Source organism: Calliphora vicina, chromosome 4 (assembly GCF_958450345.1).
Source record: "Calliphora vicina chromosome 4, idCalVici1.1, whole genome shotgun sequence".
NCBI lineage: Eukaryota > Metazoa > Arthropoda > Insecta > Diptera > Calliphoridae > Calliphora > Calliphora vicina.
In genome coordinates, this window is record NC_088783.1 from 72420239 (window position 1) to 72447085 (window position 26847).

General features: G+C 33.2%; 2 protein-coding genes across 2 annotated transcripts in view; one reads left to right on the plus strand and one right to left on the minus strand.

Annotated features, from left to right (window-relative positions):
• The first annotated feature begins 1070 nt into the window (after positions 1-1070).
• The window catches only part of Cbp80 (Nuclear cap-binding protein subunit 1), a 30536-nt gene continuing 4759 nt past the window's right edge, over positions 1071-26847 (plus strand). Inside the window, exons 1-6 of the mRNA XM_065506965.1 lie at positions 1071-1241; positions 1330-2668; positions 2737-2840; positions 25404-25651; positions 25744-25987; positions 26129-26253. Of these exons, the coding sequence (XP_065363037.1) occupies positions 1199-1241; positions 1330-2668; positions 2737-2840; positions 25404-25651; positions 25744-25987; positions 26129-26253 (2103 nt within the window). The 5' untranslated portion in view covers positions 1071-1198. The remainder of the gene's footprint in view (positions 1242-1329; positions 2669-2736; positions 2841-25403; positions 25652-25743; positions 25988-26128; positions 26254-26847) is intronic.
• LOC135956587 (uncharacterized) lies at positions 6253-13254 on the minus strand. Its single transcript, XM_065507121.1, has 4 exons — positions 13122-13254; positions 12711-12967; positions 7369-9100; positions 6253-7296 (listed from the first exon to the last, which is right to left on the minus strand). The coding sequence occupies exons 1-4, from the start codon at positions 13194-13196 to the stop codon at positions 6253-6255; spliced, it is 3108 nt and encodes a 1035-aa protein (XP_065363193.1). The 5' UTR covers positions 13197-13254.

Consider the following 26847-nt stretch of genomic DNA (forward strand, 5'->3'; position numbering starts at 1 on the left):
AGAATCAAAAATTCTAATAACGGTGAAATTTTGGACGTGATAGGAAATGTTGCTAAACTCGACTTAAGTGATGTTGTTTTAATCTTTTTTAGTGTGAATCTATTTTTTAACAAATATATTTCATTACTTTTAACTTACAAATACAGCTTTCAACGAAAGAAATTTAATTTGAATTCCTGTATGTAGACTTTATTGGGCTACTGTACATATAAGCCATTTTACAATTTTAGTATCGATGTCATTTCGAGCACAAAGTATACAGAGGCGACACGGCAAAACAAATATATTTGTCTCTTTCGCTCGAAACAATTTTAACTGGTTTAGTTTTGTGCTTATTTATGTAGTTGTTTGTTTTAACGCACTGTCTGTATTAAACCGTAAATTTGTTTTCTCTTTCTATCGAAACAATTTCAAAAAAAACTGATTGTAGTGTTTTTGAACTGTCAAATTTGACGCCTCTGTATACTTTGTGATTTCGAGTTAGCTTTGATTCCATGGCTGAAGATTCCTTATATCCAAAAAAATCCATAGGTATAATCATTAATAGAAAGAGATTTTTCGATATGGTGATAAGATAACCTACATAAAATGATAAACATAAAATTGTTATCATATTTCATTCCTAACCCAACTTTGATTAAAAACTGTTTCTTAAAGAAATTAATTAGTATAAAATTAATTTATATTAATTTTTGTTACATCTGTTTTTACAGATGGTTGCGTATATTTTTATTAAATTAAATATAATATTTTATTGCAGTTCTTAATAATTAATTACATATGTACTTATTTAATAAATCATGCAGTTTAAATTTAATTAAAATTTACCTGAATGGCAACACCGTTGTCTATAAATCACTTCATGTTGGCAATACTATTACATGCAATTCATATCATTGTGAATGACACATGCCGGCTAACACATTACGATTATTGTGAATAATGCAATTGCAAAATGGTTGAAATGTCAAATCAGACAACATAGAGAGAGATAAACAGCAACAACAACGTTTATTTGACAGGCGTCTGCAGAGAAATTTACAGAACGACAGAATTTAAGAAAAGCATTGTGTTTGTGTAGAAAAATAAAGAAATTTGGATTTCTATAATAAAAATTTTCACAATTAAACAAAATTAATTGAAATTTGTGAATTCCTAATAGCTTATTCCATTGAAACTAACAGAAATAAAAGGAAACATGAATCGTAGACGTCATCATGATGGCGATGAAGATGGTTACGGTAGGTGGACTAAAAATTTTTATTGGGAAAATAACGTGGAAACATATTATTTTTTAGATATTGACACATTTTATTTTATAATTTTCAGAACACCGTAATCGCAAACGCAGGAGGGTTTCGGAAAATCAAGAAATCGAAGATCGTTTGGAGTCTTTGATTTTGCGAGTCGGTGAGCGCAGCACCTCTTCGGTGGAATCAAATTTGGAAGGTTTGGTGTCGGTGTTGGAAGCTGATTTGGGCACTTTCCGTCTGAAAATTTTACGCATTCTATCGGATTGTGCAGTAAAGATGCCAGAAAAATGTACCATTTACACGACATTAGTGGGTCTACTCAATGCCAAAAACTATAAATTTGGTGGTGAATTTGTGGACCACATGGTTAAGACCTTTAAGGAGAGTCTTAAACTCTGTCGCTGGGATGCAGCTCGTTATTCTTTGCGTTTCTTGGCCGATTTGGTGAATTGTCATGTCATATCGGCCACTTCATTGCTGCAGTTGATGGATACAATGATTGATGTTTCCAATGAGGATGCTGTACCTCAAGTACGCCGTGATTGGTATGTGTTTGCTGTACTCTCTACACTGCCCTGGGTGGGTAGAGATTTGTATGAAAAGAAGGAATCTTCTTTGGAGTCGTTGCTCTTACGCATAGAAGTTTACTTGAACAAGCGCTCGAAAAAACATCACAATGCTTTGCGTGTGTGGTCGGTGGATGCCCCACATCCCCAGGAGGAATACCTCGATTGTTTGTGGGCTCAAATTCGCAAGCTCAGACAAGACAATTGGGCTGAAAAACATATACCACGACCCTATTTGGCTTTTGATTCGATTTTGTGCGAGGCTCTGCAGCACAATCTACCCCAAATTATACCACCCGCTCATCACGAGTCCTACGTATATCCCATGCCTTGGGTAGTCTATCGTATGTTTGATTATACCGATTGTCCCGATGGCCCCAATCTACCCGGTGCCCATTCAATTGAACGTTTCTTAATTGAGGAACATCTTCATCACATCATAGAGATGCATCATTGTGAGCGTAAAGATTGTGCTGCTCAACTTTTGGCATTCCCCTACAAAAACAAAATCCCTCTCGAATACTGTATTGTGGAAGTTATATTTGCGGAACTGTTCCATATGCCTACACCACGTTATATTGACATTGTTTATGGCTCAATATTGATTGAACTTTGCAAATTACATCCAGCTACTTTGCCTCAAGTTTTGGCACAGGCCACTGAAATTCTCTTCATGCGTATTGATTCGATGAATACCTCGTGTTTTGATCGTTTTGTCAATTGGTTTTCGTATCACTTGAGTAATTTCAAATTCACTTGGTCTTGGGAGGAATGGGACAGCTGTTTGTTGTTGGATATGGAGCATCCGAGACCCAAATTTATACAGGAAGTTTTACAGAAGTGTTTAAGGTAAGTTGGGTTAGGTTTTTTTTTGAGTTAAAATATGATAACAATTCTATTTTTATTATTTTATGTAGGTTATCTTATCACCAGCGTATTGTTGAAATGATGCCGGAAGCATATGCAAAATTATTGCCCGTATCGCCTCAACCAAGTTATAAATATGCATCGGAGGAAGCTGGTAAGTCTTTTTTGAGTATTATTTATGTAAGAATATCTTTATTTTGGAGAATACTTGCAAAGTTTTGTTAATTTTAAAACGAGAACAAAAGGTTTGAATTATGTTCCGTATAAATACCATCAATATATTTACAATAGTAAATATTTTAACATAATATTTAGTTATTAATGATATACAGTGATTGACAATGCAATAATATTTTTTCCAAATATTCAATTAATAGTTCACAAAATAGATAATTTTGGTTCACAATCCCAAAAAATTCCTAAGCTATTTGAATTTTTTTAATTAAGAACATAATTAAATTCTGATAATAGAAAACAAACTAAAGAGTATTCATTATTATGGTATTGGCAAAACAATGTAAACTTCGGTTTCATTTTTACAAAAAATTGTCTGGCCCTTTTAGTGACCAAATTAGTGAACAAATACATAAATATTTGAAAACTAAAATTAACCCCAATATATATTTTTTGTATTTTTATTGTGTTGTCACTCACTGTATTTAAAAAAAAATATTTTTTCGCAATTACGCTTAAATAGTCTAAAATGTAATATAGTTCTGATCATGGTTAATTACAAAAGTTTATTTTCAAAAATCCGAACTTTGACAGTACCAATCCTGGGGAGGCAGAATGGACTGATTGATTGTCAAGCAGTTTTCACGCTTGTCAAGTTACAAGCTAAAACTTATTTTTAATTTTAAAAATTTGCGTCCAATGATTTCTGTTCGAAATTGCTACTTTGGAATAGTTTTAATGGAAGCATTTGTTGGAACGGTTCTGAACTAGTTATTTATTCAATTTATTTGAAATTGTTGGTTTCGGAACTAGATCTATGCACTGATGTTTTTTGCTCAACACTATCACACTTGGAACAAGTTTTGAGAACATATATTTCTTTGATTATTTTTCTTTAAAATACTATATTTTTCTGCAAATAGCGAAACAAACTTTAGGATTTCAAATTTGATTTAAGATAGAATTAGTTTTGCTGTATCGTAAAGTTATAAATTAGCTGGGTTCTTTAAATTAACGCAGAAAACAAATAATTGATATGTGTTTCTGTAAAGTGAGGTTGCGTTGAGGACTTTTTAATAGAAAATAGAATTTGTTACGTTTTTATGTGACAGAAATTTGAGAAATGAATAAAAACAATAAAAAATGCTATTGAAATGAAATGGTAATGGTTTAGCAAACCATTTGCTGCAACATTACCTGCAACAACGTCATAATTAAAAAAGTCGTTTCGAGAAAAACTGCTTTGAACGGTTTGACATTTTACAATATCTTAAATAAATATTCAACAGATCATGCGATTTCAGAAATAAAACCAAATTAAAATAGATGTTAATATCTTTCTAATCTGTACTTAACACAAATTTTTACTTGTCAAATATACGAGAAAACAAGAATTTTAATTTTTATGTTTACAAAAAACAGTCTCACAAAAAAAAAAAAATTACTTTTTTGAAAAATGAAAAATATTTTTTAACCCGAATTTTTTTCACAAAAAAAAATTTTGTTAAATATTTTTTATTGTGCAAAATTTTTTTTTCAAGCAAATTAAAAAAAAAATTGCTAAAAATAAAAAAAAACTTTTTTAAAATAAATTAAAAAACAATTTCAAAAAAAAAAAATATTTAAAAATTTAATTTTAAAGTAGAATTTGATGAAGGGTATATAAGATTCGGCGCAGCCGAATATAGCTCTCTTATTTGTTTTTGATCAAGTTACCTTTGTAAATCATGCCAGTTATTATGTTTAATGCCAATTATATTCATTTGTTGTTAATCTGATTAAAATTAGTGACTAGAAAAAGGAGCGTACTAAAATTATTAAATATTTTCAACAAAACCCAACTTGGTCCTACAAAAAGTTAGACAAACAATCACGAGTCTGCCGTCAAACTGTCTCCAATGTTATTAAACAGTACCGCGAGAACTTGTCCGTTGATAGAAAACCTGGTTCAGGTAGAAGGGATGGCCCACATGATGTTTCTGAAACCAATAAATAGATAGCATTTCCAAAAGTGTTCCCAACACATCTGGAAGGAAAGCAGCCCGGTTAGGTCAATACTCGGACTGTTTGGTATGAAAAGTTAAAGCCAAATGCAGGTTTAAAAGCATAAATGGCTCATAAAAAGCATAAAAAAGACAGAAGACGGAAATTGAAGTCTAATTTTATACAAAAAATATACCTGCTGCATAATGGATGACGAAATGTACGCAGCTTCCGGGTCAATATTTTTATGTTGCTAATGCTAGAGCGAATTTTGAAGAAAAGTTTAGGACCCAAAAGCACACAATTTTTTTCAAACATAAGAAATGTGTATGAAAACAGCTAGGAAATGTTTTCCATAAAATTGTTGTCAAATGTTTGCCGTTACGTTTTATAAAAAGAGCACCTCAATATAAAGGAATTATGATAATCTTCCAAAATATGATTTTAATCCATATAAGGGTTATTTGCTGTAGATCCCAAAAATATAGATCGATTATTGTTTTCGATTAATCAACTGTAAAAATCGAAATGAAAATGGTTGATCGAATAGTAGAAAATCGATTATTAGTTTTTCATACGATTCACTAATATGTACTGTCGAGATAATGTAGAAACGCAAGTTTGATATGTTTGAACATAGCACGTGTAACATCGACACTTTGGATTACTCTTCTTCAAACTCGATTGTTGCAATTCCTAGATTTTCTCTTGGTTGCTCAAATCGAGCTAGTACGGTATATCCGTTTTGCGGGTTCAAATCGATAGCCGAGCTGGTAAAAAAACGTGAATTATGTTTTGTACATTTTTAAAAAGAAAAATTATGGCCAATATGTGAGACCACTTTAAAATAAGTTTATATTTTTCACATATCCTTGGTCACATGTCTTATTGTTTCCAATGACTTATGTAGAAGTTGTCTTCATAAAGACGAAGAGGAAACTGTCGAACACCTGCTCTGTCTGCCCTGCTTTATCAGGGACTCGGACTGCGACAATGGGTAGTCCTTTTCTGAATGACCTTGCGGTTCTATCGAGGGTGGATATTAGGAAGATTGATTCGTTTATTCTTGCATCGGCTATAACAAAGGTAACAATTCAATGACCCAAGTGAACTGGTGTTGCTAGCTAACTTTCTAACCTAACCTGTTATTCCCAAAATGATATAATATTTTAGCACCGCCAATTATAGAATATTGTTTTTTTTTTACACAAGAATGCACTTAAAAACGTTTTAATTATTTATTTAATAAATACTAATTAAAAAAAAGCAAAATATAACATTAAAAATAATGATATAACAAAACATACAAATGAAAAAAAAGAAACATTTAAAAATATATATTTACAAATACTCATTCAACTTAAAATATTTGGTTAATAGCAACAGCAGCAAAATCTTTACACTCAAACTCAAGTTTTAACTTCATTTTCCTGATCGTCTATAATTACAGGAATTTCTTCACCATTATTGCCCACTTTTAAGCTGACAGATTTGCTAACCGATTTTTGGGTTAAAACTTCATAAATTTCTGTTTCAGTTTGAGATGTTTGCGCTAGTAATGGTGAAGATGTTGATGATAATGATGACGATGCTAATGTTGATATGGTACTACTAGTGCCAATGGTAATAGCATTTGACATTTCTGTTGTTGTTGTTGGGGAAACTAGTTCAGCTGTTGTTGTAGCTATCATAATAGATGGTTTTGTTATTCTCAGATTATTACTTTCATTGGTTTTAATGTCTTCATTATTGTCAGTTTCTTCGTTATTATCAACATTTTCATCGCTCTCATCACTTTCATCTGTTTCTATTTTATTTTCACTTACTGCCGGCGTAGTTGAACTTCTTATAAACATGAATTTATTATTGATGGGTTTGCGTTTTGGTGTCCACTTCAACACTGGTTTCTCAGTTGTGGTAGTGCTGGTTGAACTTGATCGAGTATAAGAATTACGATAACGACTTATGGTCCTTAAAGGAGATTCTGTAGACGATGTGGAAACAAACATTTTTCGGGGTTTGGGAGTAGTTGAGGGTGTAATGGTTTCTATATTTTTAGTTGTGGATGAGGAAGTTTTTGTGGCTTCAGTTGTTGTGGAAGTTGAAGTGGATGTTGTAGTTCCTGTTTTGAGACTTATTCGTTTGCTGCGCAAAGGAAATAGTTTGGGCCTTTTTGTGGCACTTACAATTGAATTGGAGGCCTCTGTTTTTATAGACTTTTCAGTAGGTTTTTCCTTTTCTATTTGAATTGTGGTGGTTGATTGGCTGGTATTTTGTTCGGGTATATTTGCGTTTGTTTGTGTGATCATTTCTACTGCAGTTACAAATTCTTCGGTCTTTGTTGGATTTTCATTGGGTGCTGGCAATTGAGCTTCTATTGATTCACTGTGTTCTTTTTTGTTGTCATTTTCATCGTCATTTTGATGTGGTTGATTGTTTCGAGGTTGATCAAACTGAAAGTGTGGATAAAAGAAAAGTTTTTAAAGTAAAATTTATTTTGTTGTTCAATCACTAGTTTTACTTACATGCTCGGGCGATTCCAATTGTGGTTCTTGATTACCCTCCTGTTGAGTGTGTTCTACATTCGTAATAAATCTATTTTCCTCCCCATTTTGCGCCTCATTGACGTGGGCGTATAGTGGATCTGGTTCGGAATAATGTATGGTGTCATCCATAGGATCACTTTGTAAAAATGGTTTATTGCGAGGTGTAGGCACATCAACTCTTTCCTCATTATTCGTTGGTGCTGGATATGAAATCAACAAAGGTACATGAACTGTCGTGTACTCTAAAGAAGCGGGAAAGGGACGATTCTCATAATGTAGTTGATGTTGCTGTTGTTGTTGTTGATGTTGATATTGTGGTTTTCTTAAAGGTGGTGCTGGTGTGACGAGCACCACACGTTGTTCTTCTATCTGGGTGTTGGGGAAGACAAATTTCTGGGGTGCTGGTGGTACGACTTGTTGGAAATGATAATTAGCATGTTGATAATTTTGATGATAATTCTGGTGCTGAATGTTAGCATGATACTGATTTTGAGTTTGCTGTTGATGTTGTAGTGGTTGTTGTTGAGGAAGATGATGTTGTCTCAATGTCGTGGTTGCATGTGGATCTTCATATACATTCGTTATGTAGCCCTGAGGTGCAGTAACTTCTGTCACTTCATTGTGATAAAGTTCAACGGGTTGTTCTTGATTCTGTTCGCCGCTATGTTGAAACGCCTGTTCAATTGAGATCGCACTATTGTTTGGCATAAAATAATGATGATGATAATGATGTGTTACCACTGGCACGGCAGTAGGAGTCCTTTGGGTGTATTGCTCTTGTGAATGTGATTGAGGAGGAGTAGGCGGAGGAGGTTGATGATGATATTCGGAAAATTTGGGAAATTCTTGTGATGGATGCTGTTGTAATGTGTAAATTTCTGGTCTGGGGAATTTCATTTGATAGGTAGGTGGACGAAATGTGGTGGGAGGTGGCAGAGGATGTTGTGGTTTTCCCATAAACATATTTAACAAATTGGGAAATAATTCCATTTTAGATGTTGATTTCGGCACATAGTTTCCCTTATAAAATTCACCAATATTTAAACGTTCTGGCACGGGTAAATGCTGTTGAGGATGGTGATGGAGATGCTGCAGTTGAGGAGCAGCATGTACAGATTGCTTATTCTGCAAATGGGGATGTTGTAGTTGTTGCATATGTGGCGGTGGTGGACGATGATAAACTCCTCTCAAAAATGTACTCTGTGGTATGGGTGTGACCTGTTGTGTTGGATAATGGTTACTGACTTGACGAAAGTTTCTGGCCGCCTCATAGCGTCTGTCCGAAAAATCCTCATCTTTATCCGATACGATTTTTCTAAAACTATTTGGATAATCATCTTCTTTTTGTATAAATGTCTGCACATTATTTCGACGTTCTTCCATTATGGTACGTTTGTTGGGTCCTCCACGTACTACTGTCTCTGTGGGTACTTTCGTAGTCATAGGACTTACACTGAACTTCATTTCATAATGATATTTACGATCGGCTGTATCACGATGCCGTATCTTTTGTACATGCCACATGGCAATTAAATTGCTATCGCGAGCACATTCATAATCACAATTGCCCTCTACAAAACGATACGAACCATTTGACATGGTCTCAAGGCGTCCTTGAGCTAGGGTAACAATATCTCCAAAACGTGAATCGATGGGTTTGGGGGAGTGCATGTAGACGGATGATAAGAATTCATTGTATTCTTTTACTTTGCTAGGAATTAAGGGAAGAAGAAATAATATTGTATAGAAATATAATTCAAAAAGTTATAGATTGCAAATATATAAAGAATTAAATCAAAATTGTGCAAACAAAATTGAAATAAAAATTTTTAAAAATACTCATGTTAGTAGTAGATATTTCGTAACTTGCGGGTCTAGATTTTTATAATACAGAAGTAAATTTCATGATCATTATAAGACAAAAACATAAACAGAAATCCCTAAGAAATTTCGCAAACCACATTATTAAGATTTTGCTTAATAAACATAGAACTAGGGATTGCAAATTCCTGCTGGTGCGTATAAAATGTTCAATTAACTTGTACATGGAGTTCATCTTGCCTTTCATTGTTGTTAAATATTCTAATAAAGTGGTTCGAAAGATGTAACAAATTTAATAGATGCTACAGAAAACAAACTAAAATTAAATCAAAATATCGATAATTGCTTAGAGATCTAGGAAAAATTGTTGGATTTTTTTTAAAAATCTTATGTAATAAAACATTACAGGTAAATGATTCCATAGATTCCTTCGATTCAGGTAACAAAAAGTCAGTTTATACATTAATTAACAGTTTTAAGTAATAAAACTTATGAAATTTGAAAGTAAATTTTTCTTCTTTTTTATTACAATTTATTTGTAATAATTACCAAAAATCTATAAATAAAACTTATGAAAAAAACTAAAAAAATTAATGATTGGTAATGCAGTCCCAAAAAAGGACGCCAACGCCTTGCTAAACTTTGATTATTTAGCATTATAAATCATACCAAATAAGTAATAAAAAAGATAGTTGATCCAATGTTTTAACATAAATTTAAGAGGGCGAGTCAATAAGCCCGTGACATTTTGAATCTCCCGCCTTTTAACTGAAAAGTTGCTCCTGTCAACAGGCAACTTTCAGTTGACTCCTGTCAAAATTGACAGCCATTAATAACAGACTTGAGGAGAAAATGGAAAAAGTGAATTTCGTGAGCTCATTAAGAATTATTTTTTTTTCGGAATAAAACCATCACTCAAACTAATAAAATAATCACTCAAACACCATCAATTTTAATGGTAAAAATGTGGTTTACTGAATTTCGTTGTGGACGTACAAGTACCGAAGATGCCGAACGTTCTAGACGGCCAGTTGAGGTCGACAGGAGATTGAAAGTGCGAAAGATTGTGGATGGGTGATGCGTTTGCTCACAGTCGACCACAAACGTGATCGTGTGACAACTTTGCAGGCGTGTTTGGCGTTGTTCAACCTCAATATGGACGAGTTTTCGCAACCGTGGACGAAACGTGGATCCACCACAATACACAAGAGACTAAACAGCAGTGGGTTTCTCCGGGGGAATCGTCGCCAAAGAAATGGATCTTCAGCTAATAAAGTCATGGCGACCGTTTTTTGGGATGGGTATATATAAGTTGCCCAATAAGTTGCGCGAATATTATGCCAACTTATTGGGTCGATTTAATGAGTATTTCGTTAATAAAAATGTCCTTTTTCATCAGGACAATGCTGAACGTGTGTAGGCAAATATCAATGAAATATGCTACGAATTGCTCTCTCATCCGCGTATTCTCTGGATTTAGACCCGATAGACTATTTCTTGTTTCCAAACCTGAAGAAATGGATCGTAGGAAAAAGATTTTACTCCAACGATGAATTTATCTCACAAACAAATACCTATTTTGATCTTATTTCTTGGAAGGGATACAAAAATTTTAGAAACGTTCGACAAAGTGTATAGAGCTCAAAGGAGGCTGTGTTGAAAAGACCCCTTTCACACTAGGCAATTTAGTTGCGCAAGTCTCTTGTGTTTGTTGATGCGAGAGGTAATTTCGGGTTAAGGAGAAGAAAATTTTGCATGATGTTTTGTTGTTGGGCAAGAGACTTGCGCAACTAAATTGCCTAGTAAAATAATTTTTTATCCAAAGAAGTATAACAACCATTTGAGTTCGACTACAAAAGCAATATGAAACGGGTCAGGACAAACGGGTTTGGACACCTTTCTTGTGCTCTTCAATTCTCTTTTAACAAGAGCCTAATATCACTCCACTGGCCTAAGTTCCTGGCAGTTTGGAGGATTTGCCTCTATTGGTACAAATACCACATTATTTTTCCTCTACCACTCAAGACCTTGCTTACCATAGTGACAGGGTGCCAAATCAGGCCAAAAATTTAGTGGACACCTTAAGAAGTCTTATGAATGGAAGCATCCTCTTTTATAAACATTCCTTGATGTAAATTTCGGTATTTATAGAGCCCGTTGTAACAAATGTTTGGCTTCTTTTGCCGCAACTGTATATTAATTGTCATACCAAGAACTTTTTGTGAAAATGTTCTGCTTTTGTGTCCTAAAATTTTCTACAACATTCCCTCGAGCAGCAGCAACATAAAAATAGAGACCCGGAAGCTACGAATAATTTCCCAGCAGGGTTCTGTGAAACGGTGAAATGAAAAAAATTATATCATTTCACAATTACACAAATTGCGATTCCCGTTCTTCAATTTGTTTTATTCAACTTTTTCTTTTTATATGAAAACTTTTAAATTTATTTAACATTTTTTCACTAAACGAGAATCAGAAACTCTATGAAATCACCGTTTCACAGAACCAGAATCGACCACCAGGTATATTTTTTTTTAAATTTAAATTCAATTTTCGTGCTCTGCCTCTAAAATTGTTGGCATAATTTTTGAGCCTTGTATGTTTTTAAACTTGGCTTGGCTTTAACTTTTCGTACCAAATAGTTCGTGCACTGAGCTAACTTTTCCTACCGGATATGTTGGGAAATCTTTTGAAAATGTTTTCTATTTATTGGATTTAGAAACATCATGTGGACGTGTGTTAAGGATTTTTTAATCTCACTCCTTAAATCTTAAACTATCGGAGAGCAATCATACTGTTTAATTTATGGAAAACTTATTACTATAAGAAATTATAAAAAAAATACCGACAAGATTTGATAATTTGGAGCTAAAAGTTCATCAAGTGCAAAAAGTCTTACTCCTCCTCTAATGGTTTTCTAAATTTCACAGAGTTCGAATTTATTTAATGACATTCAATGAGCACTCACTACTCCTTAAGATCAACTGATCTCGATTAAATTTATTATTTATTAAATTTGAGCAATATCCTATACATTTGCTATATTTTTAAATGTTTTAGTTGAAAAACCAATTATTAAGATTTGGAATGAAACAAATAAATATTTGAGCATTTCCGCTGGACTGATTACGTCGGAAAAGCGACAGAATAAGACATTTATTTGCAATTTGTTAGGTTTCAATATTCTTGTGCTAAACTGAATATTAAACTTGAATTAATTGCCTTATTTTATTTAAATATTTCTATAATTAATTTGTTTACCATTCAAGAACGTTTTGTGGTGTTCTAATTTATCACTTAACATTTGTCTTCCTCACAATTAATTTACATAATACAAATATTTTTTTATAAGTCTTGCATATCATTAGATAACATTTTAACATCTAGCTCATTGTCCACAATTTTTCCACACACATTTATTATATCAACTTTAAAGCAGCAAAACAAAATGAAACACTTCCTTATAATTAGTAACATGCTAAACAAAAAGAAACGCTTACCTAAAGTTTCCCGTGATAATGCCATTTGCAGCATTTGTAAAGAGTGTTAAATATGTAACATGTTTTAGGGTACGTTCCCAGGGTCGTGTGCCCACCAACGCCGCCGCCGCCTCAGAATCGTTATGATGTAAGGCATTATTACTGTTACTGTCGCTGTTGAAGCTTTCCTCATAAAATATACGTTTGCCACTTAATTGTAGACCTTGTTTAGGAGTTAAAACTAAATCACGATTCACTATACACAAACAACAAGGCAACTGTAAAATTGTATACAAAGATTTCAAATTAAGATTAAAAACACATTTTATTAAACATTTACTATATATTTCATACATAAATTATTGTTTTCTTTTTGCACTATTTATTTTTGTATTACACTTATGATTTATTACGAGTAATTGCAAAACTTACTAAAGATAATATTAATAATAAACTAATAACCAGCATAAAATGGTTGTGGGTTTTTGGCACAATTTGGTAATCCATTGTCCAAAATTGTGCATAGATGTTTGTAGAAAAGCAGTGAGTATGAATGAATTTGATGGTGGAAAATGTTTGGCAATTATATATTTTCAATTATTTTTAATTATACACAAAGTTTACGTTTCTTTCTATTACGCTCTTACATACAATTAGAAAAATTGCTTAACTTTAAATTAATTTGAAAATGTAACGCATTTTTCCTATGTTGAAGTTATGATTTTAAATCTTAGTAACCGTTAAATTTGATTTACAACCGCACTGTACGCGTAAATTTCGACAACTGAAACATTTAATCAAAAAACTCTACTTAATAAAATGTTTATTTTACAGTCAATTCATTTGACTGTGTGTTTGTTTTTTCTTTTCTTGTGAGTATTTTAGGTTTGTTTTTCTTTTCTAGAGGGAGGTGTTGGAAAAATGTAAAATACTGCAGCTGTATGTCTGAATATTGTACGTTTGTCGTACACACATGGTTTATTATTGTTGTTGCTTGACTATATTACCAAAAACAAAAATGTTAAAACAAAAGTACATTAACGTCTTTTTGTTTGGCTTGATCATTGCTTCAGCGAAGTGAAACATCAAATGAAGTTCGCAAAAACGTACTTGCATCTAATGTTTCGCAACAAATGTTGCTACCGTTGTGTTGGTTATTAGGTTGCTAGCTATTTATAATAGACTCTTTTTTCTAATTGGGATTTTTAATAGCATTTTTGAAAACCTCACAAAGGGGACCTTTCAAAGAGTTCGGATAGGCATTTGATTATATTATGACTCGAACCAAATTAGTTCGTTTTAGAAATAAACGTACAATTTATATTTGATCTCATTCACTCCAAAATCTTCATTAGTCGAATCATGTGAAATTTTCTACAAAACTGCTGCTCGGTACAGATACAGGTGGAAGAGTTTTAATTAAATACTCTTGCCGTTGCGAATGTAGTTTTATCTAGATTTTTAAACAACACAATTCAAATATTAGTTTAATTTAACAGGCTGCCGCATGGTCGTACATCTCAAATTGGTCCCTTTTGGCCTTCCTGAAAAGAAAAAGGTGAAGTCAATTCATAGTATAGTTTAAAAAGAGACCTTGTAAAATTATGATACTCTTGGCGCTATACCTCTCTATAGTGTTTACACTGTCTGTTCAGGACATCATCTTGTCCAGAAAACAAACCATACAGAGAGCGTGAGCACTACGTGTGGTCTTCATCTTCCGCTGGTGCTACGAAAGAGGCTGAATTTCTTACTGGGGTATTCAAAATCCTGTAGAGTTGAACAAGGAAGGAGATTCGTAGTCAATAGAGTTCAAATTTCGGCTGTTAATCCCTTGAATATTTTTAGGAACACATTTACCTCCATCGGAGTCACTTTCGTTGAGATACATATGCCGACCCCATATATTTAACTGTACAACCAACTATTTCTCATATCGTTCTGTGGATTTATGGACAAAGCCGGAAAAAGAGGCACAATTGTTTGTTTATGACCTCAATACAGAATTCCCAGATTAAAAAGGTTAATAGTTTAGATTAATAACAACAACTGCATGTTTCTGAGAGACAGAGACTTCAAAAAGCTTGTTGGAAGCATGGTTTAAACCAGTGCCCTCAAACATACCAATGTGCTTTTGTATAACAAGGTGCCTTCGCTTGTTGTCATGGGCTCAAAGAAATGTTGAATGTATAATGAGAGTTTGATTTCAGAACAATAACAACTGTGACCAACATTGAAGGAGTCTAAGGCAAATTTTTTTTATTTGCTTTTTAAATAACATGTAATTCAAAGTGATGAAAATCAAAAAGCATTACCAATCTATATAAGGGGGTGAATAAGTCCGTGACTTTTTGATTGAAAGACAGTTTTTGGATAAAAATTTGTTTTAATTTTCAACATAGTCTCTTTTGAGCTCTATACACTTTCTCCAATTATTTTATCGCTTCCAAAAAATAAGATTTATCGAGGTCATCAAAATAGGTATTTGTTTGTGAGGTGATTACATCGTTGGAGTCAAATCTCATTCCGCAGGGCCATTTCTTCAGGTTTGGAAGCAAGAAATAGTCAATCGGGGCTAAATCCGGAGAATAGGGCGGATTTTCATTGCCATGAAAACTGCACATGTGTGAACCTTGCATTGTCCTGAAAAATTAATTTTTTCTTGGCCAAATGCAGGTTTTTTTTCAAATCCTCTTTAAATCGACCCAATAATATTCGCCATTGATTGTTTTACCCTTTTAAAAGTAGTCAATGTGGATTATACCGCGTGTGACCCAAAAAATGGTCGCCAATACTTTATTGGCTGATAAACCCACCTAGGCCTTCTTTGGCGACCCCTAGAAATACATTATTTTGACTGCTGTTTAGTTTCTCGTGTGTTGTGGTGAACCGGCACAAAACCTCGTTCATATTTCTGTTGAACAAAGTTAATCACTCCTTCGAAGTTGTCACATGATTGCGTTTGTGGTCAACTGTGAGCAAACGCGGCACTTCTCATGCGGAAAGCTTTCTCGTGTTTTCCACAATCTCTTCCACTTCCAATCTCCTATCGCCAAACACCATTGTGAATTTTTTCAATTGTTTCAACTGGGCGTCTAGAACGCTCAGCATCTTCCGTGCTTGTACGGTCACAACGAAATTCAGTAAACTACTTTTTTTACCATTGAAATTGATGGTTCAGAGTTCATATAGTATTTAAAAAACTTAGCCTTGGTTTTAGTGATAGTTTTTTTCTCTAAAAATAATGCTTAATGATTATATGAAATTCACGTTTTTCCATTTTCTAAAGTCACGAGGTCTGCTATCAATGGCTGTCATACACAAACTAAATTAAGCAGCTTGTTCAAATTTTGACAGGAGTCAACTGACATATGCCTGTTAATAGGAGCAGTGTTGTCCTTTCAGTTAGGAGGCGGGAAATTCAAAAAGTCACGGACTTTTGCATTTGTAAAAAGAGACTGTAACTGAAATAGCTGAAGTACAAATTCTCCATTAAGAATTCGTTTCCAGTCGCGCTAGATTATAATGAAGAACTACTATATAAAGAACATGACATTATGGATGGAATATTTTGAGTCCATCAGGAATGAAATTTGAAAATATTAGGGTTAGCTATAGGAAATGTTTTTTACGAATAACGAGATTCGCGATTTTAAAACAAAACTATTTAAATTTGAAATTCCCATATAAATTTTAAAACTAATTTTATGTGCTGCCCTATTATGAGTATTTGAGTTTGAAAAAAATCAGTTACGTATTTGATTTTCTTTATAGTTTTTTTTTTACTACTTATGACCGCATGTTATTGATTTATATTTGGTTAATTAATTCAAATTCAATGCAGTCGCTTAAGGGTTATTCCACTAATAGCAATTTAAATGTAAGTAAAGGGTTTCAAATTATGTCAGTTATAAATACACAATTTTCGCTACTTCCTATAAAGTCTTTGATTATGTAATAGTTTAAAAAGTGTCCAAGATATTTCAAATAAAAAAGGTTACGCATTTAAGGAAATTTTACCATTTAAAAATGATAAACAAATACATCAATTTGTAAGTTATTTAAACAATTATTTGAAATAAACTTACACTTCAGAGTATGTTAGTGGTTTACGATAAGTGAATATGAAAATGTTTGTTGTTCTTTTTAGGTAGAAAAATCTATACTTGCATTTAAAATTAAGAAATGATCAACCAAATTGGATGTTTGTTCAGATTTTAGTAGAACACTTGTCATAGTTTGTTATTTTGCTTACATCATTACTAGTTCTACTTTGTCAATATTGAGGTTTGTCTAAAAACTACTAAAGCTGATAGACAACATAACAACTATAATTATATACATACTATAATTAGATTTAGTTTGCAAATAAAATAGTGGTTTTAATTGTTATGAACAAAACTGGCAATTTGCCCAATAACGTCCGATTCAATTTATACAAATTGTTTGTATTTAGTTAAGCGTAAGAAAATATCACAAAAAACATAAGTAAATTGTAGGTTCTTAAATGAAATTGTTTCATATTTTAACTTTGGATAAATCTTGATTTATCATTAAATCTTGTTTCTTCAAGTTTTCGTATGCATTGTTTTATTACTTGGTCATAGATTGAAAACATAGTTTTGGATTTATTTTCATATTCATCTCAGCTTTTTTTCACGTGAGTAAACGCATGCGTTTCTTCTTTTGTTTCCAGTCATAATTATCTTCCTCTACACAATACACGTATGAGATTAGTGGAACTTTTGTTGTATGGTTCGTGAGATTTTTACTTGAACAAAGTAAAGAAGATTTGTTTTCCCAAAACCTTAATCTTTGCCATCAGTTTTTTTTTTGTCTGTAGCCTTCTACATATAGGAATTTACATATTTAAAGATTTTTTGTGTACACAGAGAAAAATGTAAATCCGGAGATAAAATTTTTAATGAAAGTTGGTACAATTTGTAAATTAGGAGCAACATTTTCAAAAGATTTTGCCTTACTAAGTTGCTCAAACACATACTGAAGAATCTCCGAGTTGTTAGATTTGTTTGTTACAAATCATCTTTTTAGATAAAATACGTAAATACGTATAGATCTTTAAGATCTATAAGTCTGGAAGTCATGTAATATAGTTTCACTTGCTTGTTACTGAGTTATACCTAATATTTGAACAGATTTTTAAGATGAATGTTACTGAGTTATTACACTAATCTAAATCATTATTGATACCATTTAATCAAATTCAGGAGCCGAATTATGTCTTTAGCGAAATTATATTTGGGGTATTCACACGGTCTGATATTAGTCATATTGTCATAATGTCCTATTATATTATAATAGTTGTTGTTGTGTTTTAAACAAAAAAAAGTATTATTTTATGACAAAACAATAAACATAGTTGAAATAGTCTTATTAGTTTAGAACTTTTTTGTTTAAAACACAACAAATATTTTATTAAACTATCATAATATATTAGGACATTATGACAATATGACCAAATAGTAGACCGTGTGAATACCCCAATTGGGTGACTTAAAAATGTTGGTTTTTTCAAATTAGTAGCTTTTATTTTGAAACATAAATTTATACAAATTATTGGCTATTGTTAGCTATGACCTTTTGCATTCTTTCTGGCAACATATGGATTATGATCTAAAAGATCTGCTCATCTTTTGAGGCCAAGAACGAAAGTGAAGCTTATCCCAGATATAGCATTCTGCATCGATCAAAACAAATAGTATTCATACGGGCAAGGTCGGCACTATAAGTCGGGAGAGAATTTTTAAAAGGTATTGCAACATGTGACCGAGTGTTGTCATGATGGAATATTACGGTTTAATGTCTGGCCGCATTTTTCAGTAAATGCTCGCTTCAAACGAATCAGTTGCGTTCGGTACATGTTCCATGTGATGGTCTGGCCAGATTTTAACAGCTCATAATAGATATGACCCTTTTGGTACCACCAAATACAGAGATCTACCTTAGCGCCATGGATATTTGGTTTTGTGTCGATTCGCCTGGTTGACAGAGCTTCACGTACAATGTCTTACGCTTCGGGTTGTAATGGATCCATTTTTCATCGCAAGTAATGATTCGGTGCAAAAATGATTTTCTTTTTAGCGTTCAAACATCATTTCGGACATGTAAAATCGTTTTTCAAGGTCTTTCGGTTTCAATTCATATGGTACCCAATTTCCCTGCTTTTGGATGAATCCTGCTGCTCGCAAACGTTCCCAATGATTTTGCAAGCTCTTGTTGAGTTTGACAACAATCTTCATGGAGTAATGGCTCCAATTCTTGGTCTTCAAACTTTTTTTTGGCTGGCCTGGGCATTTTTAAGTCAAGAGTCATAATAATAAAATGTACTAGAATTCTTGCTCTATAACGAGTGCCATTATCTCAAATAAGAAAATTACGATCAACATTACACGATAACGAATGCGGAAATTGAAACCAAACTCAAGATTTCATTACGTTATTCTTATTTAAACGTAAAAGGCTATAATTAAGTGAACATTTTCGGAAATTAGCTTCTTTTATTAAAGCAAAATTACCCATTATTAAAACAATTTACAAAAGCTAAAGTATTTGCTATTTTTTATTGATTCTTTCAACTCTACAGTTGATTATGTTAGCAGCCCCTGACCCAAGAACCTGATACACCGATCTTCAAATGTAGAGGAGATGATAAATCGTGTCATTCTATTCTTTGTTATGACAGTTTTTATAGCAGTCATTGAGCGGATATCAAGTCAAATTTGTTACAAATTTGGTGTGATCGGTGATAACCTTTACTATGTAAGAGTTGTAGTCGCAGATTAGTTCGATCCGAAAGAGTCCATATAATCTTAGTGATTGTGCAAGATGGTTCAATTGCCAACATAACCTGTGCAAGTTCATAAGCAGCAACACTTATGCTTTGCGTCCGTTATCATCAATTCATTCGCAATACAATTATATGTCCCAATATGCTCGATTCCATATAAATACGACTATTGAATGTCCGGCCATTTTTTTCAGTCATCAGTCAGAAATTATAGCGGCTTGATAATCAGTACAATATATTCTGAGATAGTCGATATTTCAGCCTGGAACTACATACATTTGCCAGCCTTAAAGACAGCCTTATTATAAATTCCTCGATATAGACAACATCAGTTCACATATTTCAAAACCGATCGTGTATATGGAAAAGAGTCTCCACTTCTCTGTGTAGGTGGAGAGATCTTTTACGTATATCGAGAAGCTAAAGTTCCTTGAGATGAACGGCATTGGAGTGGAATAATCAATATGACCCGGGAGATCTTGTATCATCTCGATTATGATAGGATTGCCACACGATCGCGTTCAGACTAACCGCCATATTCAGCGGATTTCCGAGGATTTATCCTTTGGTGGTGACATGCGAAGGAATCTCGTGATCGGGATTGCCATTCTTTTTAGTGCTGATGCAGTTTGTAGTACGGACAAGAATACAGGATGTTGTTGTAAAAGCTTACACTATATTTTTTTTAGTCCATGGATTATGTATTGTGGTTAGGACCTAGGAATTGTTGTACTTTTCGGGTTAGACCATAAATCCACAGTCGTTTCTCTCCAACTCAAAGTGTTTAATTCTATAGGAACGATGTCATCTAACATCCTACTCAGGAAGTAATACTTTGCCATCATAACATTGTGTTTCATGACTAACCTTCACGGGACTCCAACTGTAAAAGAATCATTTTTAAGCTTAACACGAATTGCGCCAATGTCAATGCAAATATTTAGAATCACCGAATAATACTTCGCAGTATTGAATATATAAAACACAACTTATTTCTTGTTAAAGTGCAAAATATATCAACGATTATCGGTTACCAACCAATCCAGATACCTTCTGTGATATATCGTCATGGAATATCACAAAGAGGAGGTCGTTCCCACGATAGTTGGATCTTTGCTTCGGAATCAATCGGCGAGTGATGTACTATCTATCGGCAAATTTGTATCAGTCTGATTTCTATTGATAGTTAAAGATCATGGAATTCGATTTATATAGTGTGAAATGTTAAAGACATAAAACTTTATTTTAAAGGGCGTTAACAGTCACCTAATATCATTTATATTCTCGAAACAAGTCACAAAAATTTAAAAATTCGTGATCTGTAATTGTATCTTTTTAACCATTACCTTTTGCTGAGTGTAATTATTAGCCGTTTACAATTGGTATGTTTATTGTTTCTTATGTATTTTTTTTCTTTTCGCAAAATCATGCAAGTATCATTTACATTTTTTTGTTTCTTCAACAATTTCTATTGACATTGTCTTGTTTATTTTCGGTTGGTTTTTTAATTAAAATACCATCTCGTTCATTTTAGCTGGTTACGCTGGAAAAATGTTTTTTGTTTGTTTATTTGTTTAAGTTTTAAGGGCGTCTTTAATACAAGACCTTGTTTGCATTAAAGATTACTTAATTATTCTTTATGTTTTTGTTAAGTATCCCAAATTTTTGCATAAACAATTAATAAAAAACTAAATAATTTTGCTAATTATTACTTATAAACTTTTCATTTAAATAAAAAGACCTTGTAATGCAAAATGTCAAGCTAATAAACAATTGGAGTTGCCTTTAAAGTACATATTTATAAGTACCATTTATAGTCGTATTGTAATGCTGAATTTATTATAATTTGGATAATAATACAAATTATTAATTCCAATACAAATTTAATGCTCTAATGCGTTTCTTTTAATACAAATGTTTATAAAAGAAACACCAAACTAAATGCATCTGCGTTTAAAATTGAATATTAACAAAGTATGTATGTCTGTCTGCCTAATATTACTTCATATCTATTAAATATATTAACTACAAGTTTGTTTGCTTGTTTAAATGTAATTTTGTTTTCTGTAAAGAAGTTGTTACAAATTGTTCCAGACTAATAAACTTACAATGCATCGCACTTTTGAGTCAAAGGTGTAATTTGACTTAAGTTATTTTGTAGTTGTAGTTATGTTTGATTATTATGAGTTGTGCGCCACCATCATCTATCTCATGTAAACTTTAATAAAAAGTGAATGAATGAATGATAACTTATGCTCACTAGTGATGAACGTACATTGTCCCCCTATTGTCACTAAAATTAATAAATAACTGCGAGACAGTGGGTAAATTTTTAAAGAAATGTTGGCATATTTAATTGGAGATATAACAGCATCATAACCCTCTCTTGTGTGATTTGCACAATATAATATTCTTTAAAATGCATCTCTACTAGGGTTGTCATTCGAATAAAAATTAGCTTTTATTTCATCTTTTAAGACCAAAAACGAATCAAGCCAATTTCGGATACTCTAAGGTGAAGCGTATCCCAGAGAAAGCGTTATGCATCAATCGAAACAAATAGTATTCGGACGGGGCAATGTCTGGACTATAAGGCGGGTAGGCAAAACTTCCGAAACACTTCATAACAGGTATTGCATAATGTGACCGTGCGTTGTCATGATGGAATTTTACAGTTTTGCATATTCTGATCGGTTTTGGGCAAAAGCTCGCTTCAAACGAATCAGTTGCGTTCGGTACAGGTTCCATGTGATACTGTCGATTGGTGGCGATTCGGTTCTGGTTGGCCGGGCTTCACGTACGATCTCCTACGCTTCGGGTTATCGAAATGGATCCTTTTTCATCACAAATAATGATTCGGTGCAAAAATGATTTTCTTTTTAGCGTTCAAACATCATTTCGGACATGTGAACTCGTCTTTCAAGTTCTCTCGGCTTTGTTGACTACATTATGGCTACTAAAACTCTGACAATAAATTGCTAAAATAGAAGAGAATAAAGATGTTGTTATTGTCTATATCCATATAACAATAAATGTGTTTCTCCAATGAAAAAACGTAGTCAATTCATCGAACTTCTATTGATTATATGCAATCAATCAGCTGTATATTTAAATATTCACATAAACAGACGCTAAAGTATAAATTAAGCATGTTTCACCTAAATCGAACAACTTAGTCATCATATATTTTTGTTTGCTGGGTATCTATAGTTTAACGTCGGGTTTCTAGCGGATTTCTTAGGTTTCCGAATAGGAATATTACGCGGAACATTGTAAATATCTGGAATCACCAATTGGTGATTCGAGAATTAGTAGGATGTGCCAGATTCTTTAACCTTAAAAAATATACCATCAGGACCAAGAGCTTTAGATGCTTTTGATTTGGCGATAATATTTTCAACTTCAAATGGAGTGAATTTGAAAGTATCTCGAATCGTTTCATATTCTTGATTATGGCTCTTTTGCCATGGTTCTCCCAAAAGGGATATTCTACAAATTGCAGTTCATAATAGACTGAACTGCTATAGTTGGAACTTGAAATTCTTTTAATAGTTGACCAAATAATTGTTAAGCCTATTGCTGTATTAATTCGCTGTTGTTGTTGCATTGGATTATCAATCTCAGCCATCAACTGCACAAATCTGAAGTGATCGCGCTGTTATGCTAGATGCGTTTGAGAAGGAAAATGTAGTCTAATGTTGGGTATCCTTCTTGCATATGTGAATGTGGACGGATTTTAAAGAAGTTTGGGGTTTTAAAGTGGTTTAGACAAGTAGAGAAGACAATATAAATGTTCTTTAACACCTTGATGTTACTTTAGTAGACAAGCCTTCATTGATTGCAAAGAAGTCGGAATCGCAAGTTAGTGGATCTACTGTGACAATTGAATAAATGTCCTCTGAATTGAGAAAACTGCATCAATCGACTTTTTTTTAAGTTTCTTACTATCGGACATCACAGGGGGTTGTTTGCTGAGGACCTTGTTGCATCTTTAGCCATTAATAGCTTCGGAAAACGTCGTTTGTCTCTATCGGAAATCACAAGGGGTGTTTTTTGTTGGGAAATTGTTCCATCTATAGTCATCGCAGACCGCTATTTGATGCAACGTTGCAACATTATAGACAATTGGTCGAAATCGATTGTTCCAGAATGTGATAATGATAGCGGTAGAATTCCATCCGGATGTGTTGTGGATGGTGATCCTGCATTAGAATCGAATCGTTGGGGTGCATCTAAGGTAGCTTACAAGCCAACAGGATTAGTCTTGTGAACAACAAATTATGTTGGGTGACCGACAGCTTCCTGGTCTCCTCATGAAGATGTTATTGTTGTTGTAACGGCTAAAACTATACAACTTTCTAATCTAGGTTTTCGGAATCGAGGTCGAGGTCAAGGTCAAGAAATTGTGTTACTTTAACTGGGTTGGTTCATAAATTCATTGGCAGGTTTTTCTCCGAGTCTGCTATGGGCGACCTCCAAGTACGACATTCTTGCGGTATCCTGCAGCCGCTGTATTGATGGTGGCTCTATGAATGTCGTTCAAATCTGCGGTTTGTATGTTCTCCTCGTATACACTAAGGTCCTTCCTGACATGCCTTGGGTAGTCATCAACAGCTGGAGCCTATCCAGCTGTTGATGACTACTCCCAGGAGGAACTATTTGACAACAAGATGTTGTGTTCTTTTATTGGGAGAACGTTTCTTTCCTCGTGTAGATGTTGTTCTGAGGTAATCTGTATGCAGCCTGTGACACTCCTTAAGTTCTCCACTGGGTATCAGTCACTGAAGATACGCACTGGAGCTGCTTAATTATCCACTGGCCAACAAGGTCTGCCTCATGAAGATGATTCACATTGGAACACATCCGGTTGCGATACAGAGTACTTTTTTCTGTAACGTTTGTAAACTTCGCAATTGGGTGTCGCTGAGGAATCAGGTCCATATTGTGGCAGTATAATTGAAAAGGGAGCGACAATTGTCGTATTTGTCAATAGTATCCTGCTCTTGTTGTTCATGACCCAAAAGGTGCCTACGAGATATGTTAGGATCTTGTTTTGGTTTGTCGTTTTAGTTGATCCGTTTATTGAGTAGTTAAGGAGTGCTAACTGTAGCTGTGGTATTATCAATACAACAATTAGCTGAAAAGTTGCCATTCCAGTCTGTGTGCCTCCCTCGCCTCTGTTAGCAACAATTACGGATGTTAAATTCCTTCGTAGTACATCATCATTAAACTGGAGGAAAAGTTGCGATGGCTGGAGTCCTTTTCAACTGGAATTAGTTATTGCAAGCAGAACACGAAGTTGTGCCACTTCAACTGGATGTTTCCTAGATCTACGGAATAAAGATTAGGTTTGGCTAAACAGGGAAATAGGTGAAGGTAAACAAACTGATTGTAATTAGTTTGGTTTATCTTTCAGCCAATCACTGAAACCTTTTTTATACAAAAACATACTTCTAACCCACTGTGGCTACATAGTAGCACTTGATGAGTTAAGAAGTTACAAAAAAAGTAATTTAAACATTACTGGTGTAATAATAATGACAACCACAGACAGACAAACTGGCAGATAGGCCATACACACAGCCATTCATACATTCAACGTTATAACAATATGATTCAAATGAAAGTACAATTCAAACGCGCAAAGTGTTGCAGTTGTTGTTGACAATATTTTTTTTCTAAAAATACTCGTACACAACATATTGCTGCCAATTAATGAAAATATTTTATTGTATGTTTTAATAAAAACAAATATTTCCTTATTACATGCATTATATACAAATAATGGCTGTGTTTTGTACATTATTATTATTAATACTTATAGTTATGTATTTATAATATAAAATAAAACTTATATAATAAAAATAATTTCTTTAATTTCTTTTATTTATTATGTAAACGAACAGCTTCATTGGCTGGTACCCAAGTAGCACATCAGTTGGTGGTGGCCATACGCCAAAAATGCACACCAGAAGAGGTGATTAATATATTGAAAGAATTGCCAAATTCAGGTGAAAATGCTGATCAGGAAATGTCTGAGACCTCATTTAATCCATTGAAAATTGATGTATTCGTACAAACTCTATTGAATTTGGGCTCGAAATCATTTTCGCATAGTTTTGCCGCAATATCCAAGTTTCATTTAGTGTTTAAGGTGAGTCATAGTAAAATGAGTAAAACAAAGTGTTTTCTTTTTGAATGTTTCAAAATATGTTAATAAACTTTAAATTTTATTGATGTTTTCAGGCCTTAGCTGAGTCCGAAGAAGCCCAAATTTGTATACTTCACAATGTTTTCGAATTGTGGCAAAATCATCAGCAAATGATGGTTGTCATTATTGATAAATTGTTGAAGACACAAATTGTGGATTGTTCTGCAGTGGCGACTTGGATATTCTCAAAAGAAATGACTGGAGAGTTTACGAAAATGTATCTGTGGGAGATATTACATTTGACCATTAAGAAAATGAACAAACATGTTATTAAATTAAGTAAGTGTTATTTTAAACAGATGACATTCCAATGTAATTTTCATTATATTTAATTTAAGAACGTAAAAGATCAAATTAAATATCTATTCGAGCTTTTAATATCAGCATTTTCTAAATTTCCTTTAATTTTCTTATTTCTAGATATTGAATTAACTGACGCCAAGGATAAATTAGCAAAGGCCGACTCATCTTCAAGTGATTCGGAGGATGAAGCTGCTCCCAAACGTAAAAAACCTGTCGTTGTTGTTGACAAACCAACTGAAGAGGCAAGTTTTGATATTTTTACTTATTTTTTTTTATACAAATTATAGAAATCAGTTTCTTTAAATCTATTAAGATTTGCCCAAATTAGTGAAAATGTTTTTTTAAACTACAATTCTCTACTAAATTGAAATATTCATTCATTAGTTAAAACATTTGTTTTTAATTGAAAATGATTTTGTATTATTAACGTTTTTTTATAAGTTTTAATTATGCAATTAAAGAACATAGACACACGTATTTGGTTATGGTTTGCTTGCAGCAGAGTTTTAAAAGAATGCACAAAATTTTGAAAGTAATAGAGTTAAAGATTTCATAAAATCATGTGAATTATTGATGAAAATTGTACCATAAACATTTTTTAATAAAAACAACATTATTTTACAAATGGAAAAGCAATTCGCTGCAGCTTTACACACCATATGATAATTGAATTGAATTGTCTGTGCCTTAGAGATACTTAGGTCACTGGAGCTTACTGGTGCAATTGCATAAATGCAATATATCTAGAAGTTTCTGAAGGTAGCTGGGCAACGCTTTAAAGTATCAGGAACAATTCGTTCAAGGCAGCATTTTAGGAAACCAACAGATTTTTAATT

What these genes read in the sequence shown, in the direction of transcription:
- LOC135956587 (XM_065507121.1), bottom strand. Translation starts at nt 13,196, where the DNA reads ATGGATTACCAAATTGTGCCAAAAACCCACAACCATTTTATGCTGGTT. An exon ending in TATTATTAATATTATCTTTA is followed by an intron (nt 12,968 to 13,121) that starts GTAAGTTTTGCA and finishes ACAATTTTACAG; the next exon opens with TTGCCTTGTTGTTTGTGTAT. An exon ending in AATTGGAATCGCCCGAGCAT is followed by an intron (nt 7,297 to 7,368) that starts GTAAGTAAAACT and finishes CCACACTTTCAG; the next exon opens with TTTGATCAACCTCGAAACAA.